We start from the raw sequence: 15,382 nt of genomic DNA on the forward strand, positions 1-15,382 counted from the left end.
TTAAATTCAGTTACTTAAAGGCAATCACAATGTCTCTATTTAATGTAATAAAAAAATACCTAGTACAGAGGAGGGAATGAAAAAGGAAAGGAAAAAAAACTGTGCTACAGGGTTACAGGCTACTGCTTTTCAGTTCATTCGCTCAGTCGTGTCTGACTCTTTGTGACCCCATGGCCTGCAATACGCCAGGCTTCCCTGTCCATCACCAACTCCTGGAGCTCGCTCAAACTCATGTCCATTGAGTTGGTGATGCCATCCAACCATCTCATCCTCTGTCATCCCTTTCCCCTCCCGCCTTCAATCTTTCCCAGCATCAGGATCTTTTCCAATGAATCAGTTCTTTACATCAGGTGGCCAAAGTATTGGAGCTTCAGCTTCAGCATCAGTCCTTCTAATGAATATTCAGGATTGATTTCCTTTAGGATTGACTGGTTGATCTTCTTGCTGTCCAAGGGACTCTTTTACAAAGAGATTAATTAAATAGGAGTAGGGAATTCCCTGGCAGTCCAATGGTTAGGACTCTGAGCTCTCACTGCTGAGGGCCCTGGGTTCAATCCCTGGTAGGGGAATTAAGATCCCACATCCCACAAGTCATGTGGTACCATCAAAACAGAAAAAAGAAAAAAAAAAGATTAACCGGAAAGCAAGAATGCAAACATGTCACCTCCGGGTCAATGGAACTATGATAAGGGATTTCACTTGCAGGCCAGTGGTTAAGACTCCATGCTCCTAATGCAGGAGACACAGGTTCAGTCCCTGCGCTCAGAACTAACATCCCACATACCATGAAGTATGGCCAAAAAACCAGCAAACAAACAAAAAAAAACCCCTATGATGATTTAGTACAAATCTTGACTGGTTTTCCATGCACACAAGGCAAAAAGTGAAAAAAATAGAAGTTACATAATTCACTTCTGCAGTGATGTATTATATAGGGGATACTGAATGATGTATGAATGCCCTTAACAGTACTGGCAAATACAGAAACAGAATTTACATAACCACTGCTGCTTATGATCTTCAGCAAAAATCAAAGCAGAGACTTCTAATCATAACGAATGGGCATATCTCTACTGCAAGCAACTAGAGACTAGGCAAAATGTATGAAACAACTGTTTTCAGACTGCTCAGAATTGTGATCTGTAAGGGAAGGTAACAGATTCCTTTAGTCTTAAAGGAAATCAGTCCTGAATATTCATTGGAAGGACTGATGCTGAAGTGCCAATACTTTGGTCACCTGATGCAAAGAACTGACTCATTGGGAAACACCCTGATGCTGGGAAAGATTGAAGGCAGGAGGAGAAGGGGACTACAAAGGATGAGATGGTTGGATGGCATCACCAACTCGATGGACATGAGTTTGAGCAAGCTCCGGGAGTTGGTGATGGACAGGGAAGCCTGGCGTGCTTCGGTCCATGGGGTCGCAAAGAGTCGGACACAACTGAGCGACTGAACTGAAATGAAAGGAAGGGAAACAAGTGAGATGAGACTCGAAATTTCCTATGAGTCTAGGAGCTTATAATTTTTTAAAATTAAAATACTGTTTTTTAAATGAAGGCCCAACAAACATAAAATAAGTAAACAAAAGCAAAGAGACTTCATCACCAGCAGATCTGCACCATGGGAAACTAAAAGGAGTTCACCAGGAAAAAAGAAAATGTGAGACGGAAACAAATCAAGAGCACTGGAAATGGAAATATGTGAGTAAATATAAAAATCCTTTTCTCATTTAAAAAACATTTTAAAAAGATATCTGTCTTGGGACTTTCCTGGAGGTCCAATGGTTAAGACTTCTCACTTCCCGTGCAGAAGGTGTGGGTTTGATCCCTGCTTAGGGAACAAAGATTCTGCATGTCATGCAGCATGGCCAAGAAATTAAAAAAAATAACTACTTACATTAAAAGCAATAATATATTGAAGAGTTTATAATATATGTATATATGAAATCAATAGCAAAAAAGTGCAGATTTGGAAGGGTACTGCTGTTAGGGCCTTACAGTATATGTTAAAGTGTTAGTCATTCAGTCCTGTCCAGCTCTTTGAGACCCATGGACTGTAGGCTGCCAGGCTCCTCTGTTCATGGAATTCTCCAGGCAAGAATACTCTAGTAAGTTGCCATTCCCTTCTTCAGAGGATCTTCCCGACCCAGGGATGGAACTCAGGTCTCCTGCATGGCAGGCATATTCTTTACCATCTGAGCCACTAGGGAAGCTTAACAGTATAAGTGGTAACTATTTGAAGGTAGAGTGATTAAAGATGTGTACTGTAATCTATAGAGCAACAGTTCTCAAAGTATGTCCTATGGTCCCCAGGAGTTCTCAGTTCTCTTCAAAGCCTTCACAAGATCAAAACTATTTTCATAACAATACTAAAATGTTATTTGCTTTTACTACTTGTAACTTACCAGTGTACTGGGGAGTTTTCAAGAGGCTACATGACATGATATGGAACCCAGAACCACATATGAGAATCTGGTAGTTTTCTATTAAGCCAGATATTAAATGTAATCATTGCATTCTTCTCCCTAAAATTTTTTAAAAATTCTTTTTATTTATTTACTGAATTTATTTGGCTGTACCAGGTCTTAGTTATGGCATATGGGATCTTAGTTCCCTGACCAGGGACTGAACCCAGGCCCCCTGCGTTGGGAGCATGGAGTCTTTTTAGTCACTGGACCACCAGGAAAGTCCCAAAATTTTGGCTTTGTTTTGAAAATTACAGTTATTTCTAATAAAAACACTATGTTAACATGCAATGAATTTGTTACCTTAAAATATATGAATAAACATTTTAATAATTTACCAGTTATCTGGTTGCATAAAGATAGATACAATGCACACAAACAAACACTTTGGGACTCTCAATTTTTAAGAGTATGAATAATCTGTAAAACTGCAAATGAGTCCTGAGACCAAAAACTTTGAAAACTACTATCCTAGAACCACCACTGAAAATAAAACAAAGAGGTATAGGTAGTAAGTCAAGCATGGAGATAAGAGAAAATACTTAAAAATACTCAAAAAAAGCAGGAAAAGATGAAAGAAGAAACAACTGGTAGACAAACAGAAAACAAGTGATAAATGTTAGATTTAAATCCAACCATGCTGATAATTATATTAAATATAACCGAAATAACACCTGAATTAAAAGACAGACTGTGAGACACTAGGGGAAAAAAGCAAGACCTAACTATATGTTGTCTATAAGACATCCATTTTAAACACAAAGATATAGCTAGGTTAAAAGGATGAAAAAAAACATACCATGCAAACACTAGTCAAAAGAAAGCTCAAATGGCAATATTAATATTAGACAAATAAGACTCCAAAACAAGAAATATTACTAAGAGTATAGAGAGTTCATAATGATAAAGGAATCAATTTTATGTCAATATTATGTCACAAGGACATAATATTCCTAAACATATTATGCATCAAATTGCAGAGTTTCAAAATACATGAGGCAAAAATGACAGAACCGAAAAGAGAAATAAAAACATCTTCAACTAGGGTTAGAGATATGAACACTTCTTTAATAAAAAAATCTGTAAGGATATAGAATTGAACACCACTATCAACCACCAAAACCTCATTGAAATTTATAGAACACTTTACCAAAATCAGAATATACATTTTCAAGTACACATGGAACATTCACCAAGATAGACCATATGCTGGCCTATAAAGTAAGCCACAGTTTATTTAAAAGGACTGAAATCACACCAAGTATATTCTCTAACCGTAAGAGAATTAAACTAGATATAATAGGAAGATAGCTGAAAATTCCTAAATATTTGGAAATAAAGCAACACACTTTAAGAAATCACAAAGGAAATTAGAAATTGCTTTGAAAGAAATGAAAATGAACACACATCAAATTTGTGAGATGCACCTAAGTAGCACTTAAGAGGGAAATCTGAGACTTTAAATGCTTACAGGAGTTAGAAGGTCTCAAACCAGTGCTCTAAGTTTCCACAATAAAAGCTACAGAACAAGAGCAAATTAAACCCAAAGTAAATGGAAAAGAAATAATAAAGTGAAGAAAAGAAAATAGCCAAAAATAATATAGAAATATGAAACTAAAGACTTACTTTTTAGGAAAAAATAAAATTAATAAAGCTGTTTAACTAGATTTAAGAAAAAAATGACAAATTACCAATATTAGAAATGAAACAGTGAACATCACTACAGATCCTACAGTAAAGAAATAATAAGGAAATATTAAGAATAATTTTATGCCAATAAAGTAATCAACTTAGATAAAATGAACAAATTCCTTGTAAGAGAAATTACTAAAATGGACTCAAGACGATAAAGAAATTCTGAAAAGCCCTATATCCACTATTAATACATCTGTAGTTAGAAACCCTGCCAGTAAGAAAAGTCCAGGCTTTATGAGTAAATTCTACCAAACATATAAAGGAAGAAACAATACCAATCCTGCAACAAACTGAGAAACTGAGAAGAAAACAATTCCCAACTAATTTTATGATGCCAGCATCACCATGATACTTGAACCAGAAGAGGACAATACATACAAGAAAAATTAAAGACCAATATTCGTTATGAACAAGACAAAAAAAAAACCTAAAAAGACTAGCATATTGACTAAAGATAATTCATCAAGACCTAGTGAGATTATCCCAGGAATGCACGTTGGTCTAACAGACAAAAAAAGGTCAATAAATGTAATACACATTACAGAAAAAAAGGAGAAACACCACGACTCAAGTAAAGTTCATTCGACAAAGTTCACTTATTCATGATAAAAACTCCCACAAAACTACTAATAAAAAGGGAACTTCCTTACCTGATAAAGAGCATCTATGATAAAGCTATAAGATGTATAAGTATGATCTAATGTATCATACTTAATGTACTAGAGGTCCTAGAGGTCCTAATAATGTACTAATGTATGATAAAGGTGCTATCAGGCAAGAAATAAGCTTACAGATCAGAAAGGAAGGAGTAAACTGTCCTTATTTGCAGATAAGGTCATGTTAACATAGTCTAAGGAGTCTATTAAAAAGTTACTAGAAGTTAACAGAAAAATTTAGCATGGTTGTAGGATGTTAAGTTCAACATAAAAAATCAATTGTAAAAAAACCCAACACAACCATCTCATCCTCTGTCATCCCCTTCTCCCAGAAAAGCCAAATAAATAAATACTAAATATATATATATATATATATATAGTCTGTATATGCTAGCAATGACCAGCTAAAAATTGAAATTTTATCAGTTACAATATCATAAAAAGCATAAATGCTTATGAATTAATTTAACAAAGTATGTACAAGACCTGCACAAAAAACTGCTAAGAAATTAAACACAGAAATAAATGGAGATATATCCTCATCCATGATCCTCATCATGCATTGGAAGCCTCAAAATCATTATAATATCAACTTTCCCCAAACTGCTCTACAGATGCAACACAATCCCAATGAAATACCCAACAGGTATTTTTTTTTAAACAAATTGACATGCTAAAACTGATTTTTTAAAATTATGGAAATTCAAAGGACCAAACAATTTTAAGACTTACTATAAAGTTATAGTAATATTGACATAAGAAAAGATTCATGTACCAATGGAACAGACAATTCAGAAATAAATCCATGGAAAATATAATCTTTTTAATGTTAGAACTAGATACTCATATTTAAAAACAAAACAATCACAACAAAAAGCCTAAGACTTTGCCTTACAAAAGCCATAAAATAGTATAATCACTTTGGAAAACAGTTTGGAAGTTTCTTATAGAGTTAAAAAAAGACAGATATTAAATGACTCAGTAATTCCACTAATTATTTACTTTAGAGAAATGAACACATTAACACAAAAATCCCATATATGTATGTTCATAGATGCTTTATTCATAATAACAAAAAACTAGAAACAGAAATGTCTATCAACAAATGACTAAACTGTGGTATATTTATACAAGGAAAAATTCAGCAGTGAAAAACTACTGATATAGACAACAATATGGAGTCATTTGTTGTTGTTTTAAAAAATCTATTTCAAGTAAAAAACCAAACACAAGAGCACATATTGCATGATTCCATTTATATGAAATCCTGCTGCTGCTGCTGCTAAGTCGCTTCAGTCGTGTCCGACTCTGTGCAGCCCCATAGACGGAAGCCCACTAGGCTCCCCCGTCCCTGGGATTCTCCAGGTAAGAACACTGGAGTGGGTTGCCATTTCCTTCTCCAATGCACGAAAGTGAAAAGTGAAGTCGCTCAGTCGTGTCTGACTCCTAGCGACCCCATGGACTGCAGCCTACCAGGCTCCTCCGTCCATGGGATTTTCCAGGCAAGAGTACTGGAGCGGGTTGCCATTGCCTTCTCCGATATGAAATCCTAGAAAAGACAAATCTAATCTACAGTGACCAAAAACAAATCAGTGCTTTCCCAAAGCTGGAGTTGGGGCAGGGACAGACTGACTGGGATGGAGCACAAGGGAAATTTTTAGGGTGATGGGAATCTTTTATCAATTGTGATCGCTATGATGATCTCACAAGTACATAAAACTGTCAAAACTCACCAAAGTGTACACTTAAAAGGGGCTCATTTTATTGCATTAAAACATACTATAATAAAGTTGATTTAAAAAAAGAAAAAGATAAGGCTTATTTCCAGATAAACATACCAGGTTGGCATGAGTTTCTCTCCTCTTGCCCCTAACATCCTTCACTAAATTAGAAATGAAAGGTCTGAAATCAATGACCTTAGCAACCATCTAAAGAAAACTAGAAAAAGAAAAGCAAATGAAACTCAAAGTAATCAGAAAAAAGGAAGCAATAAATATCTATCAGAATAGAAATTAGTAAAACAAAAAAATAGAAAAAAAATCAATGAAAAGGCTGTTTTTAAAAAATAAAAAAAAAAGAGAATAATACTGTTTATAAAGTTTTAAACCAGACTGATTAGAAGACAGAAAACACAAATGATCAATACTAAAAATGGGAAAGATATCACTAGATAATATATAAAAGGCTTATAAGGGAATATTATTAACTGTGAGCCAATGAATTTAACAACTTAAATGAAATAAATTCCTTGAAAGATTACCCAAGTTCACCCCAAAAGGGATACCAGTTTTTCTATACAAATTCTTCCAGAGAATTCTCAATTCATTCTGTTAGGCCAACATTACTTTGCTACCAAGACCACACAAAGAGATTACAAGGAAAGTGCAGACCACATCCCTTGTGAAGATAGACTCATAACAAAATTCATGACAAAATTTTAGCAAATCAACCCAATGCTATTATTATAAAGATAATACTTTAAGACCAAGTACAGAATGCATAAGACCAGGAATGCATGATTGGTTTAACAATGGAAAATCAAAGAATATAATTCTCTAACACTGTATGATTATCTCAATAGATGCAGAAGGATTTAATAAAACCCAACACCCATTTCTAATAAGACCTCTCAAGAGATCTTAAATATGAGGGAACATTCTCAAGTTGATAAAGGGTATTAAAAGAAACATAAAGCTAACGTAATAGTTAATGGTGAAATACTAAACGTTTTCCTCTTAAGAGCAGCAGCAAATTACTTGTATTACTTGTATTCAGCACTGTACTGGAGGTTCTAGCCAGCCTAATAAGTCCAAGAAAAATAAATGGCATCCAAATTGGAAATGAACAAGTAAAATGTATTTATTTGCTAATGACATGATTACATATGTAGAAGCTGATGGAATCTACAAAATAGGTACCAAAACTAATAAACTGATTTAGCAAGGTTGTCGGAGAAGGCAATGGCACCCCACTCCAGTACTCTTGCCTAGAAAATCCTATGGACGGAGGAGCCTGGTAGGCTGCAGTCCATGGGGTCTCGAAGAGTCGGACACGACTGAGCGACTTCCCTTTCACTTTCCACTCTCATGCATTGGAGAAGGAAATGGCAACCCGCTCCAGTGTTCTTGACTGGAGAATCCCAGGGACGGGGGAGCCTGGTGGGCTGCCGTCTATGGGGTTGCACAGAGTCGGACACGACTGAAACGACTTAGCAGCAGCAAGGTTGTAGAATATAAGATCAATGTACAAAAATAAATTGAATTTCCATATACTGCTGCTGCTGCTAAGTCATATCTACCATATCTACCATATGACCCTGTCATTGACAGTATATCCATACAAAGATTTGTACATGAAAGTTTGTAACAGCTTTATTAAATAGCCAAAAACTGGAAACAATCCAAATGCCCATCAACAGAGGAATGGATGGATACACAAACTGTGGTATAGCTATTCAGGGAATACTACTCAGCAATAAAAAGGGGTAAACTACCAAGAATATGATGAATTTCAAAATAATTACTTTTTAAGAAAGAAGCTATGCTCAAAGAAGTGCATAAAATGACAGCAAACCAGTGATGGCCTGGGGAGTGGAGGGAACAAGAAAAGACAGAAAGGGAAGAATTACAAAGGGGCACAAAGAAATTTTGGGGTGTTACAGTAGTTTTATTTTGGTTGCAGTTAGTTTCAGGGTGTTTACATATGTCAAAATTTAACAAATTGTATTTAAATTTGTACAGTTTATTGTATTTCATCAATTATAACTCAAAAGAGAAAAAAATATCTGGAGATAAATAAATTAATTCATAAAATAAGAATATTCTAAGAAAAAAGGAAAGAAAAACAGGAAAGAATTCTTGGAAATCACAAATGTGAATGTAAAAATAAAGAAGTCAATACAAGAATAGGAAATATCCCAGAAAATATTAACAGAAAAAGAAACAGGTAGAAAAAAGGAAAGAAAAGATAAGAGACATAGAAGATCAGTTCCTGGAAATTCAATATCTTACTATTAGGAATTTCTTAGAGAACAGATTATACAAAGAAGAAACAATTATCAAAGAAATATAAGAACTTCTCAGAATTGAGAAATACATATCCAAATTAAAAAGGCCCACTTAGTGTCTATAAAGTACAAAGAATGGAAGAAAGAAGAAAAATAGCTACATGGACTTCCCTGGTGGTCCAGTGGGCTAAGACTCCGTGCTCCCAATTTAGGAGGCCTGGGGTTTGATCCTGGTCAGGGAACCAGATCCCACATGCTACAGCTAAGAATTCCCATGCCCCAACTAAAGAATCCCACATGCTGCAACTAGAAAGATCCCACAAGCCACAACAAAGATCCTGCATGCCACAACTAAGACCTGACACAACCAAATAAATACTTAAAAAAAAAATGTTAAAAAAAAACTGCACCAAGATATCTCAATAATCAGTATAAATTATCAGATACAGTGGATAGAAAAGACTAAAAATTTTCAGAGAGAAAAAACAGGTCACATACAAAGAAATAAAAATTAAACTGAGGGACTTCCCTGGTGGTCCAGTGGTTGGAAATCTGCCTTTCAATGCAGGGGATGAGGGTTCGATCCCTGGTTCAGGAACTAAGATCCCACATGCCCAGGGTTACTGAGCCCCCAAGCTCTACAGCCTGCAGGCCACAACTAGAGAGAAGCCCACGCCCACAACGAAAGATCCTGCAAGCTAAAACTAAGACCTAGTGTAGCCAAAAACAAATAAATGAATATTTTTTAAAAATTAAACTGAAACCAGATTTCTTAACAGCAACACTGGATGTATGCCTTCAAATTTCTAAGCAAAAATGACTTTTCAATTTAGAATTCTCTATCAAACCATCAATCAAATATGAGGACAAAGACATTTTCAGATATGAAGGAGCCCCACAAATTTATTTCCTATATGCCCTTACTTAGAAATTCTCAAAAAAGAAAAAAGAAATTCTCAAATGTGCTTCACTAAGACAAAGATCAAGAAAGAGGAAGAAATGGAATTTAGAAAACAGGATTTAACCCAAAAGTGCAGTAAAGGAAAATACTAAGATGACAGCTCTGCAGCAGGCCTAGAGAACAAGCAGTACAGATTAGAGCAGGAGAACAGAAGGCTCGAGGAAGAAAGTCTCCAAAAAATAATTAAAAATGAATTGATAATTATTGGGTATATCTGAGCATTTCCAGGGGAAGAAGTGAGTAAGTGTGAACAACAGTCGCTCAGTCGTGTTTGACTCTTTGCGACCCCATGCACTGTAGTCTGCCAGGCTCCTCTGTCCATGGAATTCTCCAGACAAGAGTACTGGAATGGATTGCCATTTCCTTCTCTAAGGGGAAGGGGAAATACTAATAATGTAAGTTGTACTTGTAAAAAAAATAAACTCATTTGTAATTTTTAAAAAGTGAGCTAATTAACAACTCGAGAAAAACAAATAAATTCAAGAAAGAAAAATGAAGCCATAGTACTATACCACTTGGCTTTGCAGTATACAGTATTTACTTAGTTGTAATACAAATAATGAATACTGATTTAAGACTCATTAGGAAAGCTACCACAGAAAACAGAAAATAACAAGCATTGGTGGGGATGTAGAAAAGCTGGAACTCATGTGCATTGTTGGTGAGATTCCAAAATACTATGGTACAATCACTGTGTTAAACACTATGGAAGTAAAAAATTAGAAACAGAACTACCATATGACCCAGCAACCCCACTTCTGGGGACATATCCAAAGAACTGAAAGCAGGGTCTCAAAGAGGTATGCACACCCATGTCCATAAGCAGCACTATTCACAATAGCCAAGAGGTAGAAGCAATCCAAATGTCCACAAAAGGGGGAATGGATAAACAAAATGTGGTATATTTTATACACACAATGGAATATTATTCATCCATAAGGAAGGAAATTCTGGAACATGCTATACCACAGATGAACCTTGAGGACATTATAATAAGTCAAATAAACCAGTCACAAAAAGTCCAGTATGGTATGATTCTATAAAGAATTAAAATTCATAGAAACAAAATGGTTACTAGGGGCTTTGGAGGAGTGTTGGGGGAAGTTAGTTATTTTTTAATGGGTACAGAGTTTAAGATTTGCAAGACAGAAATGTTTTAGAGATTTGTTTCACAACAACGTGAATAAACAACACTACTAAACTGTACACTTAAAAATGGCTAAAGATAAATTTCATGTTTTGTTGTTGTTCAGTCACTAAGCCATGTTCTACTCTTATGTTACTTTTTAAAAATCACAATTAAAAAAAAAGACTTACGGGGTCATGTCAGAAGACATAAGAGCTCACTTAAAGGATTTCTCATTAGTCAAAACCGGAACAAATGAAGCAACAAAAAGGGTCATGACTATAACTGATTAGAAGATACTGATTTTTTTAAAAAACCATAATAGTGATACTAAAAAAACATTAAATTCTTTATACAAGAATTAACAACTAGTAATTCTAGAAGAAATGATGTATTTAGGAAACAAACATTTCCTACACAACTCTCTGTGTAGTAGCTAATTCAGACAGAGATCACCAATGAATGTTCAAACCATTAGATGAATAACAGTTGTGCAAGGATTTTCAAATGGTACCAAAGCATCACCCCCAGATAATTTACTAATTACAAAGGGGAAAATGTACCTTCAAATGGAAAGATGTAGCAGTGAACATTTAACAAAGTGATCAAACTCAGCATCTCTATCAGTGGACCAATCTGTCATTAGATGGTACCTCCTTACTTGATACAGGATGTATACACAACGGTATCTATGAATTATTCCAGCTTATTTTAAATGCTTAATCTGAATCTAATCCCTCCTCTAGGCCCAACTTCCAGTTTACAGGAAATACAGTGGATGGAGGAACAAGTTAAACAACACCACAAGGAAACAATCAGACACAATTCAGAAGGAGGGACAATCTACAAAACAAGTGACCTAGATTATGAGAGACTAAGGAGATGATAACCAAACACATGATCCTTGATTAGATTCTGTTTGAACACTTTACAAGACATTTTTGGGAAAACTGGATGGAATACAGACTAGATATTAGATAATTTTAAGGAATTATGATTAAATATAAATTACCAAAAAACATGTGAAAATGTTTAATCTCATTATTAGAACAAAATGTTAAATTTTACTCTTAAATTGGTGGCAAAAATTAATACTAGTTTTTGGGGCAGGACAATCTGGTAACATTTAACAAAAGTTTTAAAAATGTTTATATACTTTACCCAGCAATTCCACTTCTAGGCATTCATCCTATAGAAATAAGAGTTGTACATAAACATTTATGAACCAGAATGTTCACTGCAGCATTACTAATGAAAATGGACATAACCTAATTTATCAAGATGGAATAATAATTATATGATTCTTTTAATCATTAAAAACACTTTGAGATATTTAATATGGAAAGGCCCTTAAATATATTAAGTAAATGGAAGAGAGTAGTTATTTTTTGTGATCCTAGAGGGCAGAACTAGGAACTACCACTGGAAATTATAAGGAAGCACAAGTTGGTCAATGTAAGGACTAATTTTCTAACAATTAGAATTTTCTGAAAAGCATCTGAAAAAGAATGAATATATGCACATGTATAACTAAATCACTTCGCTGTACACCTGAAACTAATACAACATTGTATATCACATTAAATAAAAAAGAATTTTCCAAGCAATAAATGGCCTGCTTCATGAGGTAACGGGTTCTGCACTATTAGACGCTAAGCAAAGGCTTAATAATCTTTTTTGGCAAAGATATATGGCATAGATTTACATGGTAGGAGATTAAGGAGAAGATCTTAATGGTACTTTCCAACTCTAAGAATTTATAATCCAATATAAAGTTATCTGTTAGCGGGGATGACAGAAAGGAAGTGGTAGGTATTTCTCTGTAAATGCTATTAATGACCCATGTGGCACTAAACTAAACAGAGATTATACCTATAATAATGGAGTTGAAGGATGATTTAATTATTATATTCTGTATCAGTAATATACAAATTACTGATAAACTGAGAAAGATGATTTAACTTAATGCAGAGGGTTCAAATTGAATTGATAGGAACTAATTTTGAATCTGCCCCCTATTATTTTTCTGTGTCTAATAAAGAGCCTGCAGAGTTAAACTCTTCCAAGGTAAACAGCACTAAACATCTCAAAAAGGACAAGGGGTGCTCTGCTCCTTCTGTTTGCTTCCGGCTGCCCAGAAATTCATATATAAAGAAAGGAGAGAAAGAATATGCCCATATCCCCCCTGCAATATGATATATAAAATCTTTAAATTTTTGAGATGTGGAAAGTGACACAGAATTTAGAATCACACTGGGTTTCTGGAAGGCAGAAGAAAACACTTGAGGCCTATGAAGATTTTAGAGTAGCTGGTAATGTTGAAAATTCTTAGATGTCAAAAAAGAAATTCCCTAAAAGATGCACTTAAAAAAACAAACAAACACCTTTTATCATGGAAAATTTCAAATATACACAAAAGTAGAGAATAGCATATAATAAGCACCCTCACCCTCAATGACTCAGTCATTGAGCTTCATTTATCAACATTTTTGTAAAGCTGTTTTCTCTAATTTTTCAGATTGTTTTTTTATATTGTTTTGTTTTTAGATTTAAAAACAAATACCTGACATCACATTATTTTACCTATAAAAATTTCAGTATGAAAAGACACAATTTCTTGCTAATAATACTAAATATTCAATAAACTTGCTATGGCAATGTACTGTTCTATGTATATTATACCACCACTTACACATATAATTTTCATGTCAGTTAGGCTTCACTGTTATCTTCATCTTATAAATGAGAAAACGGAGTTTTTACTGGCTCAAGGTCACAAAGTCAGTAAAGCAGTGGTGCTAGGGTATGAACCCAGATGTTAACTCTAGACCAGACTTTGTTCTCCCAACCATTAAAGCAACTGACTTTTCTCTTAGTTATTCTAGTTGTTCCTTATGGGATATAGATTGTTGTGATAAAATGGAAGAGGGATTGCTGAATGAGGAAGAGATTGGGAAAGAAACAGTAATATGAGCAGCTACTCACTGCTCTTCCCATGAAATTTTCTTTTTAAATGCCCCAAATGAGAAAGGAAAATGTGACTGGATATGATCATTGTCAACTACTTAAGATATAAAAGAAAGTAAGTCACCTTAGAGAGGGGAGCAACGATCAAGTCTCTTCCACAAAGGTTGAATATACATGAACTACTTTTAATCTGCCCCTTTAATGACAGCAGGGGTGGGGTGATGGGGGTGGGGGTGGGGATGTCTTTAGTTTCACACATCCTTTTAGTTCAAGCAAAGGGATCTCACAAGTAGAGGGCCAAGCAATCAGTACAAGTGTACTTAATTGCTTAATGAAATCTGAGGAAAAACATAAAAACCTAGAGTAAAAATTCTTCTGGCTGATATCTCAGAGTTCTCAACCTTTAGCTCATAGCCTTATAAAACAAAAAAGAAAAAACTACCAAGTAATTCAAGATTTGTCAAAGAAAGGAGAGTTCTCCTTGGATCTTTGGCCAAAAATCCTTCTAAAATCCTCCCTACTGATTTACAATAGATCTTAGAGTAACTGAACTAAATTATCTTCTGAATGGAGGCTGCTTAGGACATCCTTCTTTACCAAACACAAACTCCTTCCCTGTTCCTACTGCACTTCATTCATAGTTCTATTAGAACACTAATCAATATTGCAGGATAATTATGTTTTCTTTCTTTGGACTATCAATTTCCAGAGTCCAAGACCCACCTTACTCTTTACATTTTCAATCCCTTACCTTCAAACTGAGCACTACTGAAAGTACCTGAGAAAACTGTGCTGAATGAACAGAGAAAGAAGCTAGGATGATAGAATATGAACTGATCTTTCTGAGAAGCAATTCTTTCATCAGTATTTTCTAACCTCCATACCTTCAGTATAATTTACAAGCTTCCCTTTAGGAACTAAAAGTTTAGGATGAACAAAAACATGAACATGAGGCCTGGAGAAAGAATCTAGCCATTTTGGTTTACAACAGCTTTTAATCAACTAGGAAAAACTCAGACTGAAGATTCTGAACGGTAGTCAACCCTTCCAAGAGCTTTTATTCAGATGCCAAGATGCAAGATGGTATCCAAAATACCTGCTTTTTACTTTTAAAGGCTGAAGGCAACAAGGATAAAAATTTCAAAAAACAAACAAACAAAAAACCCCAATGATTACTAAGCAGTGCCTCGTTGTTGTCATTTCTACTATCTTTCAGACCAAAAAAATCCGAAGCAAAAAAAATCCCAGACAAAAAATGTCTGGTTATAGACCTCAACCATGAGGGAGACTCTTTTCATGTACTGGTATGAGTTGCCTTGGATGCCTCTCTAATACCAGTTAGCCAAACAAGTTTGAGGATTATCTGGTTAGGCAATCCCTTAAAGTGAAAACCTTTGGATAAGGAAATTACCTTTCTCACCAACTTACAAAAATTCAAGATGATCTCCCAGTTTAAGCTATATCACACTGGAATAAAAAAGTCTCATCATATTTTTTACAGGCCATT

The 15,382-nt window shown here is 34.8% G+C and overlaps 1 protein-coding gene across 12 annotated transcripts in view; it reads right to left on the reverse strand.

Annotated features, from left to right (window-relative positions):
* The window catches only part of S100PBP (S100P binding protein), a 34,093-nt gene that overhangs the window by 8,989 nt on the left and 9,722 nt on the right, over positions 1-15,382 (reverse strand). Inside the window, exon 8 of one of the 12 annotated variants that reach the window (XM_061389002.1) lies at positions 12,070-12,097. The exons of the other annotated variants lie outside the window; for them this stretch is intronic. Within the exon in view, the coding sequence (XP_061244986.1) occupies positions 12,093-12,097 (5 nt within the window). The 3' untranslated portion in view covers positions 12,070-12,092. The remainder of the gene's footprint in view (positions 1-12,069; positions 12,098-15,382) is intronic. 12 annotated transcript variants of the gene reach the window in all.

This window comes from Bos javanicus, chromosome 2, assembly GCF_032452875.1.
Source record: "Bos javanicus breed banteng chromosome 2, ARS-OSU_banteng_1.0, whole genome shotgun sequence".
Classification (NCBI taxonomy): domain Eukaryota; kingdom Metazoa; phylum Chordata; class Mammalia; order Artiodactyla; family Bovidae; genus Bos; species Bos javanicus.